The sequence below is a fragment of the Eubalaena glacialis genome, chromosome 17 (assembly GCF_028564815.1).
Source record: "Eubalaena glacialis isolate mEubGla1 chromosome 17, mEubGla1.1.hap2.+ XY, whole genome shotgun sequence".
Lineage (NCBI taxonomy): Eukaryota > Metazoa > Chordata > Mammalia > Artiodactyla > Balaenidae > Eubalaena > Eubalaena glacialis.
The window spans coordinates 70,564,076-70,579,335 of NC_083732.1; the positions used below are offsets into that span (position 1 = coordinate 70,564,076).

At 36.2% G+C, this 15,260-nt stretch overlaps 1 protein-coding gene across 1 annotated transcript in view; it reads left to right on the forward strand.

The window, feature by feature from the left end:
- Positions 1–15,260, forward strand: part of MTBP (MDM2 binding protein) — a 68,738-nt gene that overhangs the window by 33,694 nt on the left and 19,784 nt on the right. Inside the window, exons 14-15 of the mRNA XM_061171797.1 lie at positions 7,066–7,221; positions 12,058–12,175. Coding sequence (XP_061027780.1) covers positions 7,066–7,221; positions 12,058–12,175 — 274 coding nt within the window. The remainder of the gene's footprint in view (positions 1–7,065; positions 7,222–12,057; positions 12,176–15,260) is intronic.

Sequence of the window (15,260 nt, forward strand, 5' to 3'; positions counted from 1 at the left end):
TGAAGAATATCACTCTTTTCTTTAAAAGCATTTAAAAAATACCTTGGATTCAGTATTTTGTTTTATTCAATGGAAAATAATTTTAGAATACTTGGTCTTGATTATTCATGTAAGAATTATCTACTTTTTCAATTGTACAAAGGTAATTGTGTAGTCTTAAACTCCTTGAACCACTTTTTTTTAACTATGAAAATAATATTAGCTCAAGGAAAATATAATTAGGAAAGGCAAATTAGTTTCAAGAAAAGGTACTACATATTAACCCAAGGGAAAAAAAGTAAAAATAAAGTTACCATATGATCCAGCAATCTGACTCTTGAGCATATATCTGGAAAAGGTAGAAACTGAAGGAGGGGAGGGAGGTCCAAGAGGGAGGGAATATAGGTGTACATATAGCTGATTCACTTCGTTGTACAGCAGAAACTAACACAACACTGTAAAGCTATTTTACTAGAATAAGAAAAAAAAAAAAAGATACATGTACCCCAATGTTCATAGCAGCACTATATACAATAGCCACGACATGGAAGCAACCTAAATGTCCATCAGCAGATGAATGGATAAAGAGGATGTGGAATATTACTCAACAATAAAAAAGAATGAAATAACGCCATTTGCAACAATATGGATGGACCTAGAGATTATCACACTAAGTGAAGTAAGTCAGACAGGGAAAGATAAATACCATATGATATCACTTACATGTGGAATCTAAAAGAATGATGCAAATGAACTTATTTCCAAAACAGAAAGACAAACTTACCGTTGGTTACCAAAGAAGACCGTGGGGCGGGAGGTGGAGGCAGTGGGGGGTGGATAAGTTACGAGTGTGGGTTAGCAAATATAGACTACGCTACATAAAACAGGTAAACAACAAGGCCCTGCTGTAGAGCACAGGGAACTATATTCAGTACCTTGTAATAACCTATAATGGAAAAGAATCTGAAAAAGAATATATATATATATCTGAATCACTTTGCTGTACACCTGAAACTAACACAACAGTGTAAATCAATTATACTTCAATTAAAAAGAAAAAAAAAGGGAAAAAATGCTGAAATACTAGTATTTTTGTAGATAAAACTCCTTTATTTATTTCTAACATCTGCTAGCTTAGTGTTATTCACTTCTTGACTTTGTTCTAGCCCTGCTAAACCCCTCTTTAGGCTTTGATTCTTTGCCATAAGCATCTGGCAGCTCTTTAAACTAAGTTCCTTCAACATCTCCCCTCTCTTTCATCTTCACCTCTCTTCCTTACCCTTCACTGTTCAGATTTCATGTATCTCTAAAGACAGAGGAGAATGACAACAAAATGAAGTTTCCAATGTAAGACTATCTTAGTGTCTATTTCAGTGATTTTCAAAGAAGTGAATATAAATATAAAAGTATTTAAATCGATACAGTTAATTTATACATGATGAAAACTGATATAATAGGAACAGTTTTCTTTGGGAAAAAAATTAACATTTCAGTATCAATACAGATTGTAGTCTTTGCTGGAAAACAAAAAGTTGTTCAAAATTTTTTTCAAAATTATCAATAAGACATGGAGTAAACTTATTCTTATCTCCCCCAATATTTATCTGCGTATACTGAATCAGAACAAGCAACTGGAAAAATTTGCATGAAAATTTACTCACATTAATGAGGTACTCTGTTTTTTAAAATAACACAAAAATCAAATAAAATTTCTGTGAGGGTTTAATTTTTTAGAATAATTTATTTTTATTAATTTTATTCTTGAAATTTGTATCTAATTTTTATTTATTTGTTTATATTTTTTATTGTAGTATAGTTGCTTTACAATGTTGTGTTAGTTTATACTGTACAGCAAAGTGAATCAGCTATATGTATACATATATACCCTCTTTTTTGGATTTCTTTCTCATTTAGGTCACCACAGAACATTGAGTAGAGTTCCCTGTGCTGTACAGTAGGTTCTCATTAGTTATCTGTTTTATACATAGTATCAATAGTGTGTATATGTCAATCCCAATCTCCCAATTCATCCCCCCACACTTCCCCCTTGGTATCCATACATTTGTTCTCTTCATCTGTGTCACTATTTCTGCTTTGTAAATAAGATCGTCTATACCAATTTTTTCAGATTCCGCATGTATGCATTAAAATACGATATTTGTTTTTCTCTTTCTGACTTACTTCATTCTGTATGACAGTCTCTAGGTCCATCCATGTCTCTACAGATAACCCAATTTCATTCCTTTTTATGGCTGAGTAATATTCCATTGTATATGTACCACATCTTCTTTATCCATTCCTCTGTTGATGGGCATTCAGGTTGCTTCCATGTCCTGGCTATTGTAATAGTGCTGCAATGAACATTGGGGTCCATGTGTCTTTTCAAATTGTTTTTCTCTGGATATATGCCCAGCAGTGGGATTGCTAGATCATATGATAACTCTATTTTTAGTTTTCTAAGGAACCTCCATACTATATCTAGATATAGATGTATAGATATTTAGATATAAACATTTAGAATGATATATAAATTTTATAGTTTATGTTTTACCTGACCTTTGTAATTTATAAATTTTGTATTTAGAAATATTAAGTATCTTGTTTCACTGATTTTTAAAGAAAAGGTTTAAGAATGCTGAACAATTTTTAAATAAAAAACTGTTCAGTGTGATACAAAACAAATACCAAAATAGCAGTATCGTCATTTTGCTCCAGGATTTTGGTCACTACTCTGAGTTCCCCACATCTTTTTTAAATTTATAGAACCCCGTGCAGCCCTGATTGGTGGTCAATCTGCTGATACTTTTAGATATTTTACACTCTATTTTTCTTAGTTAAGTCCTGAGTTATTACTAGCATTCTTAGGAACAGCATTCTTTTGCTAATTCATTTTTAGACTTTAGTCCAGTATTTTTCTCCCAAATCTTTATCTGCCACTTGTGTTGCAAACTCACTTGTGTAGAGATTATTTTTCACCTAGGTAAATTATCCTGCTCTTAACCCTATTAAACCTTATCTGTTTTCTCTCTCTATTGCTCAGTCATCAAGGTCAATAGGAAGTCATATCCTGCTCTTCAGATTGCCCGTTATTGTAATATAATTGACAGTTTTAATAAGCATAGGTCAGGTTCATGATTTAAGTATATTTTTAGCATTAATAAAAATGTGGGGCTAATTTCTGTAGCACATTACTTATTGTGCATCTTTCAGATGAAAGCAAATCATTGACAACTTTTCATTTTAGACAGCTCCCAGAAGATGGTAAGAAAATAAAAAGCTTCAATTGAAGCTTCATCTTCACTAAGAAAATGTAATAAAAGCAGCATACATTACAACTCTTACTTTACCATTACTAATGTTCTTGACTACAGAAATCATGTGTTACTTATTTTGGATCAGAACTGGATTGAGCCTGGCAATATCCAGGTTGGTGAGGTGGGATTTTACGGAGGCGTCCAGCTATTCCCTTGTATTATTTATGTGCCAGCCTCACACAGTGTAATGGAATATGCTTCAATCCTCTGTATCTAAGGGCACAGCCCAGTGCTTTGCAGACAGTACATACTCAATAAATATTTGTTGAATTGAATTCTCTACGAATTTATAGTTCACTATTTTATTATAGAAGAAAATGTTATTAGTTCAGAAGTGTTTTAAAAATGAAATATTTTTATAAAAGTAGTACATGGGTATAGTTTGAAATTTCAAATGCTATTGAAAAACCTAAAATGGAAAACAGCAGTGCCCTGCCTTCTCCCCATCTTTCTGTCTCTGTCCACAGGCAGCTGCCCTCAGCTCTTCCGGCTGGTTTTCCTTGACCTTTCCTCCAGCTTTATGAATAACATATGTATGCTGTTATTTCTTGATTTACCAGTTTTAGACATTATCTTAATGCCTAACTATGGAACTAAATACTTAGCTTTCCCACATCAACTTCCCTTTCCCTTTCCATCCTTTACAGTGAAATCATGAATTGGGGTTAAACTAATGGTTAGTTTTAACATTTCTTCCTCCCTCCGTCCCTTCCTCTTCCTTCCTTCCTTCCTTCCCTCCTTCCTTCCTTCCTTCCTCCCTCCCTCCCTCCCTCTCTCTCTCTCTTTCTTTCTCTTTCTTTCTTTCTTTCTTTCTTTCTTTCTTTCTTTCTTTCTTTCTTTCTTTCTTTCTTTCTTTCTTTCTTTCTTCCTTTCTTTTCTTTCTTTCCTCCTTTCTTTTCTTTCTTTCCTTTCCCTCTCTCTCCCTCCCTCCCTTCCTTCCTCCCTTCCTGTCTAGCTATCCATCTACCTACCTACCTATGTACCTATCTATAAGTTTACTGCTGAGTCATGTAGTATATGATGATGGTCAACTCTCCTTTCTTGTATAATCTTTTTTTTTTTATGGTTGACAATCACCTTATTTTTAATTTGCCCATTCTTCTGTACAGGCAAAATACTGTTATGTTTTCCCAGAGCCTCCAACATTTCTGCCACACATCTATCAGTAAATTTATTACATGTTCAAACTCAGTAGTTCCTTTTTATTTCTCATAGTTTTTTTTTTCTGGAGTGTTTCATATTTTACTGTATTTTGGACAAAATGCTTCCTTAGACCTACTGACATCTTAAGAGACTTCTCTTTCCTCTTCTCTTCTTTTGGAATCTCCTATTTTCTAGACCGCTTGTCCTCCCGTTTTCTTTGGATTCCTCTCTTGTTTGGTTGGAGCATATCTTACAGTAGCTTCCTGAGTAAAAGTTCATTCATGGGGCATATACTTTTCAAGCTCTTGCATGTCTGAAAGTATCTTCACTAGATTGATAATCCGTATAGACTTCCAGGTTAAAAATTGTTTACCCTTAGAACTTTGAAGACATTGTCCCATTGTCTTTTTTTTGGCCACGTGGCACAGCATGCTGGAGCCCTGACCAAGGATCACACCCGTGTCCCCTGCAGTGGAAAAGCGGAGTCTTAACCACTGGACCACCAGGGAAGTCCCTATCCCATTGTGTTTTACGTTGCTGTGTTCCTGTTGACAAATCTCATACTAGTCTTATCCTTTGAAGTGGCCTATTTTTGGTTTGTTTTTACCCCTTCTAGAAGTTTTACCTCCAGAAGCTTTGTCTCTGGAAGCTTTACTCTGAATCATAATGTGCGGTTCCCCTTTCCCCCCTCTCCAATGTATTGAGCTGTGTACTTGATGAGCCACATCAACAGAAGATTCACGTTCTTAAGTCTGAAAATTTTTATCTCTGTAATAATTTTTTCTCCCATTTTCTTTTTTCTTTCTAGAACTCTAATTAGTTATATGTCAGCTTTTTTTGGACAGAGTGCCTGCTTTTCCTTCCTTTTTCCATATTATTATCTCTTTGTTCTAGTTTCTGGGAGATGTCTTGCAGCTTTTAAAAATTTGAGCTCTCATGTGCTTAATTTTAAAAAATATTTTCTTGTTCATTGACTTCCTTTATCAGAGCATCCTGTACTTGTTTCATGAGTATAGTATCATCTCTTATTTCGACGAGAGTATTAATTATGGCAAGCTTTCTTTTGTTCCCCAGAATGTTTTTATTTCTGCTGGGCTCCTTTTTTCTTTTTGCTTGCTTTAGCCTCTCCTTTTCATCCTGGACTTTTTTTTTAGCTTGGAGGGGCCTAGTAAATAATACCTGTTTCCTCTCCCAAATTTGGAACCAATTGAGAAATAAACTTAAGAAACACACTGATGGAGATAAATTACAGATAAATTACTGAATTGAAGGATATGACTTTTTAGATCTATGGTGGGTTTTCTGCTACATATACCCTGAATTGAATTTAGCCCCTGAATGACAGCCAGAGCGGGGCATCTGCAGATCAACCCTGACCAGGCAGGGCCCTCCCTGCATTGCAGAGAGTATGTATCCTAAGAACTTGCTAGCTCAGATGAAAGTTGGAGAGGAAAGGTTTAATCAGAACGTGCCTAGTTTCTTCTCCAGACTAGCTCAGTGAGTGATGGGAGGAAAAGGGGATCCGGAAGCATTACTGAATCAAAGTCCTTACACGTCTAAACATAAGACCATGGAAATGCAGAGTCCCTTCTCCCCTCAGTACCTTTCTTTAGATGTCTAGTGATTTTTTTTCTGTCTGTCCTAAGTGGGAAATTTTATATGTCTCACTCTAATGTAATATCTGGCAAGCTTCAAGAGTGGTGGAGTAGCTATTCAACATTTTGGTTGTGAGCTCCTATCCTTAATTCCACTGTAATGTCAGTATCAAGCTCTTTTCTCTGGGGGCATTCAGTTTTTGAAAAGGAGAATCCTTTAACCTTTTCAGTGGGGCATTTGTAGCTGCTAGCTTTCTGGCCCCAGGGTTGGAGTCTGACCTTTCAGGACATAGACTCTTACTTAATCTCTTAGTTGTAACTCCAGCATCAGTACCACCTTTTAATGTTCCTGACATTCTGCAGTCTGAGACTCCTCCTTTTCTGTTTCTACCCAAAAAAGGAGAGCAGAGTCATCTGGCTTGAGGGCTGGAGGCTAGATACGTCCATGTGTGTCTAGTCTTGTTTTAGCTCAGGACCTTCCTGATACCTCTGCAGGCACCCAAGTTAACCCTTCCTCTGCTCTGCAAACTCTCAGTTACCACTCCACCATTATCTTATCTTCCAAAATTTGTTGAAAACTGTCACTATTTATTGCTTCTTCTTTTATTGTCCTCTTTTATTCCTCTGTTGTGATTTTAAGTTTTGGGTGGGAGAAGAAATAGATGGAAATGGCCAAACCACCACATTTAACTGAAAGTCTTACAGGTTTTATTTTCACATAAACACCAACATAAGGCTGTTCTTCATGCTCTGCAGTGTATTCCTGAAAACTTCTGTAAACCTGCCTTTACCGTTGGTCACCTGTTAGTGTTAACAAGTTACTCTATTTCTGTTTATCTCACATAACTGGAAATTCTACTGTTACCTTCACATGGGACTAAATTGAAAACAGGCCTACCCAGGAATGTTGATTTGCTGGAGAGATTCATTTGTTTTACTTTTGAAAATATTTCCCATAAAAGACTAGTAGATGAGCTCGAGAGGCTTTAAAATGACAGTTATATTGTTAATCATATTGATTTGTTGCCTTACAGAAAGGAGAAAGTTAGCAAAGCAGCCGGAAGTACTTTCTGGGGATGAACTCAAAAGTCTATTAATACTCACAAGGGAATGCTTTTTCGATCATTTTGATGCTATTATCCCTAAAACAAGTCTAATAAAGACAGACAACACCTCCAATATGTTAAATGGTAAGTTTTCTGTTACTTTAAACATGAGTTCTTTTTTGTGTGTGGCATTTATGATGGTTATTTATTATTAAAACTAATAAAATGTATCAATCAAATAAAAATCTATCATAAATTTTCATAGTGATATATATTTGTATATACAAGTATGTATGTATATATAATAAGCTATGTTTTTCATCATTTAAACAGTAGAAATTCTCTGATAATTTCTTTCCTTAAGCATGTTCAGCATAATTGTTTCTGAGCAGAGGGAGAAACACTTTAAGGCGATTCCTCTTACAGCTGTTGCTAAGCTACTAGAATGGGTGGATTTCTATTAAGCTATGTTTTCATAAGGTAACAAAAGTAGAACCTACTCAGTAAATTTAATATAGTTAAAACTACATATAAGGGGCTTCCCTGGTGGCGCAGTGGTTGAGAAGCTGCCTGCTAATGCAGGGGACGCGGGTTCGAGCCCTGGTCTGGGAAGATCCCACATGCCACGGAGCAACTAAGCCCGTGCGCCACAACTACTGAGCCTGCACTCTAGAGCCCACAAGCCACAACTACTGAAGCCCACACACCACAACTACTGAAGCCCACGCGCCTAGAGCCCGTGCTCTGTAACAAGAGAAGCCACCGTAGGTTTCCCTGGTGGCGCAGTGGTTGAGAATCTGCTGCCAATGCAGGGGACAGGGGTTCGAGCCCTGGTCTGGGAAGATCCCACATGCCGCGGAGCAACTGGGCCCGTGAGCCACAATTACTGAGCTTGCGCGTCTGGAGCCTGTGCTCCGCAACAAGAGAGGCCGCGACAGGGAGAGGCCCGCGCACCGCGATGAAGAGTGGCCCCCACTTGCCGCAACTAGAGAAAGCCCTCGCACAGAAACGAAGACCCAACACAGCCAAAAATAAATAAATTTAAAAAAACAAAAAAAAAACTACATATAATAAGATGCTCCACATTTGCCATTTATTATAGCAGGAACAGTACCAAACTTCTACTGAGGGAGCAGGAAATAATTTCTATGTTAACTTGCATTTCTTTCTATTTTCCTGGTTTCCATTCTTGTGATGAATTTGAATAGAGTGAATCTTTTCAAGATCTAACAAAGAAGCACTTGAAGATTGCCTGGCATTTTAAAAGTACAGGATAATTTTTTTGTTTTTATTCTGTGAGAATCATTTTTATTTGTACATTAATAAGAAAATGGCCCAAGAATCAAGTTAATAATAATGTTTGTTGAGTGCCTTTTCTCTGTTTGATGCCATGAAGGCACACAAAGAAGTAAAAATTTGGGTCCTTGGGTTTCTACAGGCTTATGATCTGTTTGGAAAACAAAATATAAATACAGCATCTAGTGCCGTGTTTAAGGGCCCAGGCTTCTGGAGATACACTGCCAGCGTTTAAATCTCAGCTTTGTCACTTGTTAGCTGTATGTCTTTGGGCAGGTTATTTAACCTCTCCATATCTCTGTTTCCTCATGTTTCAAATGGGGATGATAATATTACCCAGTTACTAGGGTTATTATGAGGATTAACTGAGTTGATACATGTAAAACACTTAGAACACGATCAGTGCCAAAAAATTGTTACCTGTTGTTTGTATTTTCAGTATCACTATTGTTAATATCAGTGCCAAAGTTAAATAGTATGTAGTAATCGGAAAGATGTTGGAGACAGTATAAGGTTACTTGTAAGTGCAAGATATGTTCAGTAAGTGAGAGAGCATGGCTTCTTGGTTATAGCATGGGCTCTGGAGCAATACTAACAAGGCTGAATCCCAGCTCTGTACCTTACTCCTGTCCTTTAAGTCATCTCTAGATTACTTATAATACCTAATACAATGTAAATAGTTATAAGTACAATGTAAATGCCATGTAAATAGTTGCCAGCACACACCAAATTCAAGTTTTGCTTTTTGGAACTTACTGGAATTTTTTTTCACCCAAATATTTTTTATCCATGGTTTCTTGAATCTGTGGATGCGGAACTCATGGATACAGAGGGTCAACTGTACACCTACATGCAAATTACAGCAAAAGAAGCAGCAAGGTCAATTATATTTCATATTCTGACCCATTATTCTCAACCATGCATGCTAGGAGTTATTAACAATTGTTAGGGTTATTGACCTGTTTTTTTTTTTTCTTTTTTCTTTTTTTTTTTTTTGTGAAAACTCTAGCATGTGTAACAAATGAGAGTCAGCATACCATTTTATTTACTCATTGCCATAACTTGCTAAAGACTTTCATAATGCCAAATGTGATATCTGAACTCAAAAAACAGTGTCCTTTACCTGAGGCTGTTGGAGCACATAAACACTGCGTAAATGACTTTTCTAGATAATGCTATAAGATCACAATTTTCTTATTTCAAACACTTTAATAAGAATCTTCTAGTATATGTTTATAATTCTTGCCTTATTAATAAACATAATCTACCAGTTACAACCTTTTTTTGGTGATTCATTCATGTTTTGATATGTAAGGCTATCATGGCCTGTATTCATTAGCCACATATTGTTATCTGAAATATTACTTTCCTTTTTGTTTGCTGTGATTTGTGATTTTGTAGGGCAGTTTTGAGTCCTTACTTCCCTTTTGTATCACTTCCATTTCTTTGTTTCTCCTGTAAAGTAAAACACTGTTTTAAAATGAAGTGGTAGGACTTCCCCAGTGGTCCAGTGGCTAAGACTCTGTGCTCCCAATGCAGGGGGCCTGGGTTCGATCCCAGGTCAGGGAACTAGATCCCACATGCCACAACTAAGAGTTTGCATGCTGCAAATAAAGATCCCACATGCTGCAACTAAGACCCAGGGCAGCCAAATAAATAAATATTTTTTAAAAATAAATAAAAATAAATAAATAAAATGAAGCAGTGTATTTGGTTTCTCAGAGGCTCCTTTTGTGCTTTTTGGTTGTCAGCATGGCCCAGTGTCCTGCTTGCCACATAAATAAAATATTGTATTTCATTTTATTGTAAGAATTATATTAAGTTATTTCCCAAAAGACATGATACATATGAATGTTTGCCTATCCATTCCTTAATATTTAGCCTGTGTCACTTATATTTATGTAGATTGTATAGTCAAAGTTAATAATTATATTGTAATATTTAGGAATAATTAATGTTAACTTTTATTTAACATGGCTTGTATTCTTTTGTGAACACAGCCTGTAACTGTTCAGAACTGCTAATGATTTTTTTCTTTATACTTTTTTTGAAAAGCCATGCCAACATTATAAAGTGGATTATTTCATCATAAAGCTCATTATTCTATAAAATAGTATTTCACCACCCTTATTAAGAAATGGGAAATGCTATATTTGGATGGTGTTTGGTTGGGGCAGTCCAGTATAGGCATTAAAAATATTTTAAGCTATTTGACTAAATAGTTTAATAAGTAAAGGAAAAATAGTATGCAGTTGGCTTCTGTTTTCATTTATGATTAATTTTTTTCTTTTTTGTTCAAAAATTTCTTACCAAATCATTATCACTTTGTAAGACCCCAAAGTATAAAATGGGTATTTTTGTCAGGGTTGGTGGTTAGTCAAATAGCTAATGTCCAGTAATTTTCAGTCAATTTATTAGTGTGTAATAGTTCAAACAATTTAAAACACCAGATAGTTTTGGAATCCAAAAAGTAGTACAGTTAGTAATTTTGCCAGTGTTAAAACAGTTGGGATGTACTCATAATTTATAATGAGATTGGAAGGTGTCCCTGTATGTTTTTGATGAGAATTGCAGTGTTATCAACAATCTCAGTGTTAGTTCATTGCAGCATACTGGCTGGAAAGATAAGCACACCCTTACATATAATATTTTATTAGTAGTAAAATAAAATTTAACGTTAGCGATTTACTTGAAAATGTGTATGTTAAGGCATCTTACACTAATACGTAAGTGAGAATTATTTCTAAAGTAACCTTTACCTGCAAACATCATAAGTTATTTATGGTATTACTGTACTTTTGAGAATGAGGTAATCTCTCTGTTTTTTTTAAAAAATTCTCACTTTTTTTTAATATAAATTTATTTATTTAATTATTTATTTTTTGGCTGCGTTTGATTTTCGTTGCTGCGCGCAGGCTTTCTCTAGTTGCAGCAAGCGGGGCTACTCTTCATTGCGGTGCGCGGGCTTCTCATTGCGGTGGCTTCTCTTGTTGCGGAGCACAGTCTCTAGGCACACGGGCTTCAGTAGTTGTGGCACGTGGGCTCAGTAGTTGTGGCTTGCGGACTCAAGAGCACAGGCTCAGTAGTTGTGGCGCACGGGCTTAGTTGCTCTGCAGCATGCGGGATCTTCCTGGACCAGGGCTCGAACCTGTGTTCCCTGCATTGGCAGGCGGATTCTTAACCACTGCGCCACAAGGGAAGTCTGGTAATCTCTTTTAAAGATATGAATTTCTCAGGATACTGGTGATAATTCCTCTTTGTAGTATGGAAATCACATAATATATCCAGTATCTTCTCCACAGAGTTGTCTCCTTTTCATTTAGAACTAATTTCACAAAAATAACAAAGTTATGCTTTCATTCCATATGAGTTTTTGCAGTGCTAATTCATCTTCTGAATTCTAGCTCGTAACTTTTATTATGAGGAGATAGTAAAATAAAGCTTAATACTGATTTTTTTTTTCATTTCCAAAAAACTTTTCTATGGTATTTTGCACAGTTCAGGCCATCAGAGATATCCTTAATAAATGCCTGAGGTAAGTATTGTACAATTCATCCAATTTGCCTTTATACACATGCACATGTGCACACACACACACACGATGTATGTATGTATCTACATACATTTTTATATAGCAAAATTCAGTATGTTAATACCTTTCAGTACTTACATATTTCTCTTCAGATTCCAATCCAGTGGAACCTACTTCTTCAAGTCTAGTGGAAACCAATCCTCTGGAGTGGCCAGAAAGGCATGTTCTTCAAAATTTGGAAACTTTTGAAAAAGCTAAACAAAAAATGAGGTAATATTTAAATAGCTCAGTATTTTTTAATGACTTTTTAAATCTTAATCCTTACATTGTATTTATGAGATATTAGTAGTTTACGGTTTTATTATAAAAGAAATATATGCTTACTATAAATCCATAGATAGATAGAGCACTACAGAGTAGTGTGTCCAGGAAATGCTCTTTTTCTTCTACCTTCTAATTGTACTTTCTAGGTGTACATAATCACAGTTAACATTTTAGTGGATGGCTTTCCAGACCATCTTCCATAGATATACACAGGTATATGAATATGTAAGGAAAATTTAAACAATACAGGAACATGTAAAATGAAGTAAAAGTACTCTTCTTCTTTGAGCTATTTTAAACTCTTCCTGTTTTACATTTTTATGTTTGTATAGTATCTATTAACTATCTCTAAGAGGCAGAGTTTATTTTTATTTTGTTTTTGGTTCAATACATAGTCGGCACTCAGTACATCATTGTTGAGTGGTAGAATAATGGAATAAAGAGAAGGAATTTGGCTCTCTTGCATTGCCCTCCTCCAACTCACTTCCCCCAAATCACATTTTTATCTTTAGATCCTCTGCTGATAACATTTATGACTTGCTATAACATTTGTGACTTGCTATAACAACATTTTGTTCATAGATGTCAACAGATTTATTGAGTACCAACTACGTGTCAGGCTCTCCTCTTAGAGGAGTAACCAGACAAGTAAATATAATACTTATAAATTACTCTATGTGTAATGAATGAAACAAAGGGACTGAAGGAGAGTAATTTTACTTGCTGTGGGCGTGGGGAGATGAGGTGGATGGTCAGGGACGGCTCCCTGAGGAGGTTACATTGGAGCTGAGACCTACTGTTTAAATGGGTGAAGCACATTCAGTCATACAGGACCTTATAGGTTTTCATACAGACTCTGGATTATATTGTAAGTGCATTGGTAAGCTTTGGATAGATTTTATACCAAAGAGTGACGTGATCTGATTTTGCAAAATAACTTTTACTCTTTCGTGGCGAATAGATTGGAGGAGGAGGATACTAGGAACAGACAGATCAGTTGGGTGGCTTTTTCTGTAGGCTGAGAGATAACTTTGATTTCTAACTAGAGTAGTAGTGGAGAACAAGTTTGGGATATATTTTGGTGCTTAGCTGGGAAAAAAACCTTCCTGTGATGGACTGGATGTGGAGGAGAGGAAAAGAGAGGCGTCCAAGACAGTTTAGATTTCTGGCTTGAACAGCATGTGAGTGGTGTTCTCATTTATGGTTTGGGGAAGATTGGTGAGAAGTTGGAGTAAGGACAGATTTGGGGAGAAAAATCGAGAGTTCTGCTTTAAGGATGCTAAGTTTGCTCTATGGCTTATGCAAGTGGACATGTGAGGTGGATCGGAGGAGAAATCTGGGAGTCAGTTTGGAGTTACCATTAAAAGGGTTTTTTTTTAATACATGCTAGTGGATGAGATCACTTGGTGAGACCATGTAGAAAAAGGAAAGAGGGCTTAAGACCATTCTCTGAAGGTCTCTAACGTTTATAGGTCAGGAGGAAAATGACAATCTAGAAAGAAGATTGAGAAAAGGACAGGTTACCCGTAAAAGAACTTGAATTTCTTGCCCCTGATTATTTATTTTTTTCTAAATATCTATTTATTTGTTTTTATTTTTGTTTGTATTGGGTCTTTGTTGCTGTGCGCGGGCTTTCTCTAGTTGTGGTGAGCAGGGGCTACTCTTCGCTGCGGTGCACGGGCTTCTCATTGTCGTGGCTTCTCTTGTTGCAGAGCACGCACGCTGGGCGCAGGGGCTTCAGTAGTCGCGGCACGCGAGCTCTAGAGAGCAGGCTCAGTAGTTGTGGCGCACGGGCTTATCTGCTCCGCGGCATGTGGGATCCTCCCGGAGCAGGGCTCGAACCCACGTCCCCTGCATTGGCAGGCGGATTCTTAACCACTGCACCACCAGGAAAGCCCACCCGTGAATTTTAGATTGTGTATTTTAACTTTCCATTGTGAAAGGGGAGGATATTAACATCCCTACTTCTCTTCACCTTTTATCCTTCTTCTTCCTCTGGCACCTTATGTTATTTGCAATAGACAATTTTTTTTTTTTCTTGAAGTCATTTTTCTTGCACCTCTCTGACTTGCTACTCTGATTTGGACTGACCCTTTCTACCTGCACAACTGTTATCCTGGTATTTCTTTTGAATACATTTCTAGATTAGAACTGCATTTTCTTGGATCTCGTATCTTAATGAGAAGTCTGATGTGACATGGATTTTTGTTCCTTAATAGGTATTTTACCCTGTCTGGAACTTTTAGAATTTTCTATTTTCCATAATGTTCTGAAATTACATGAGGCCATCATGGTGTGAACTATTTTGGTCTCAAGCCTTTTGTCTTTTTTTCAGCTCTGGGAGAAGCGAGAATTCTACCATTGAACCACCAATGCCTTACGGCTCTGGGAAATATTCTTCTATTATTTCTTTAATAGTATTCTTCCTTCAGTTTTTTTTTTTTCTTTCTTCTCTGTAATATCTGTTTTAACTAATTTTAGATGTCCTGGATTGATTTTTCATTCAAATTTGATTCTTCTCTCAATAATCCATCTCTTCATCTTTTCTGCTCTACATTCTAGGATATTTCCTTGACCTTTACTTTCATCTTTTCTATTAAATTTTTGGCAACCATTTTTTAAATTCCTAATAATTCTTTTTTTGTTATCTACCCTATTTTTTCATAGCTACCTGTTCTTTTAATAATGAGAATTGAGAAGATACTCTAAGGATATTAATTGGAATTTTCTTTTAACTTGTTTTATCTGTTCCTTAAATGATCCTTTCAATCTGTTTTATTTGCTCCTCTGGTGTTTTTCTCTTAGGTGTAGTTCTTTAGTGTCTGGTGGTTCTTGATTGTTCATAGCTGAGAATTTAGTACTAGGCTATGTTATATTAGTAGTTGCATACATTTTCTCTCTATATGTGTAGTCCTGTTCCCTACCTGCTCACACCTGAATTAATGCTGGGGGAGGAGAGATATAGGGCACCCGGGGGTATCAAAAGGCAGGTAGCCTTGGTCCTTTACCCATAACTAAAATAAGGGGGCTT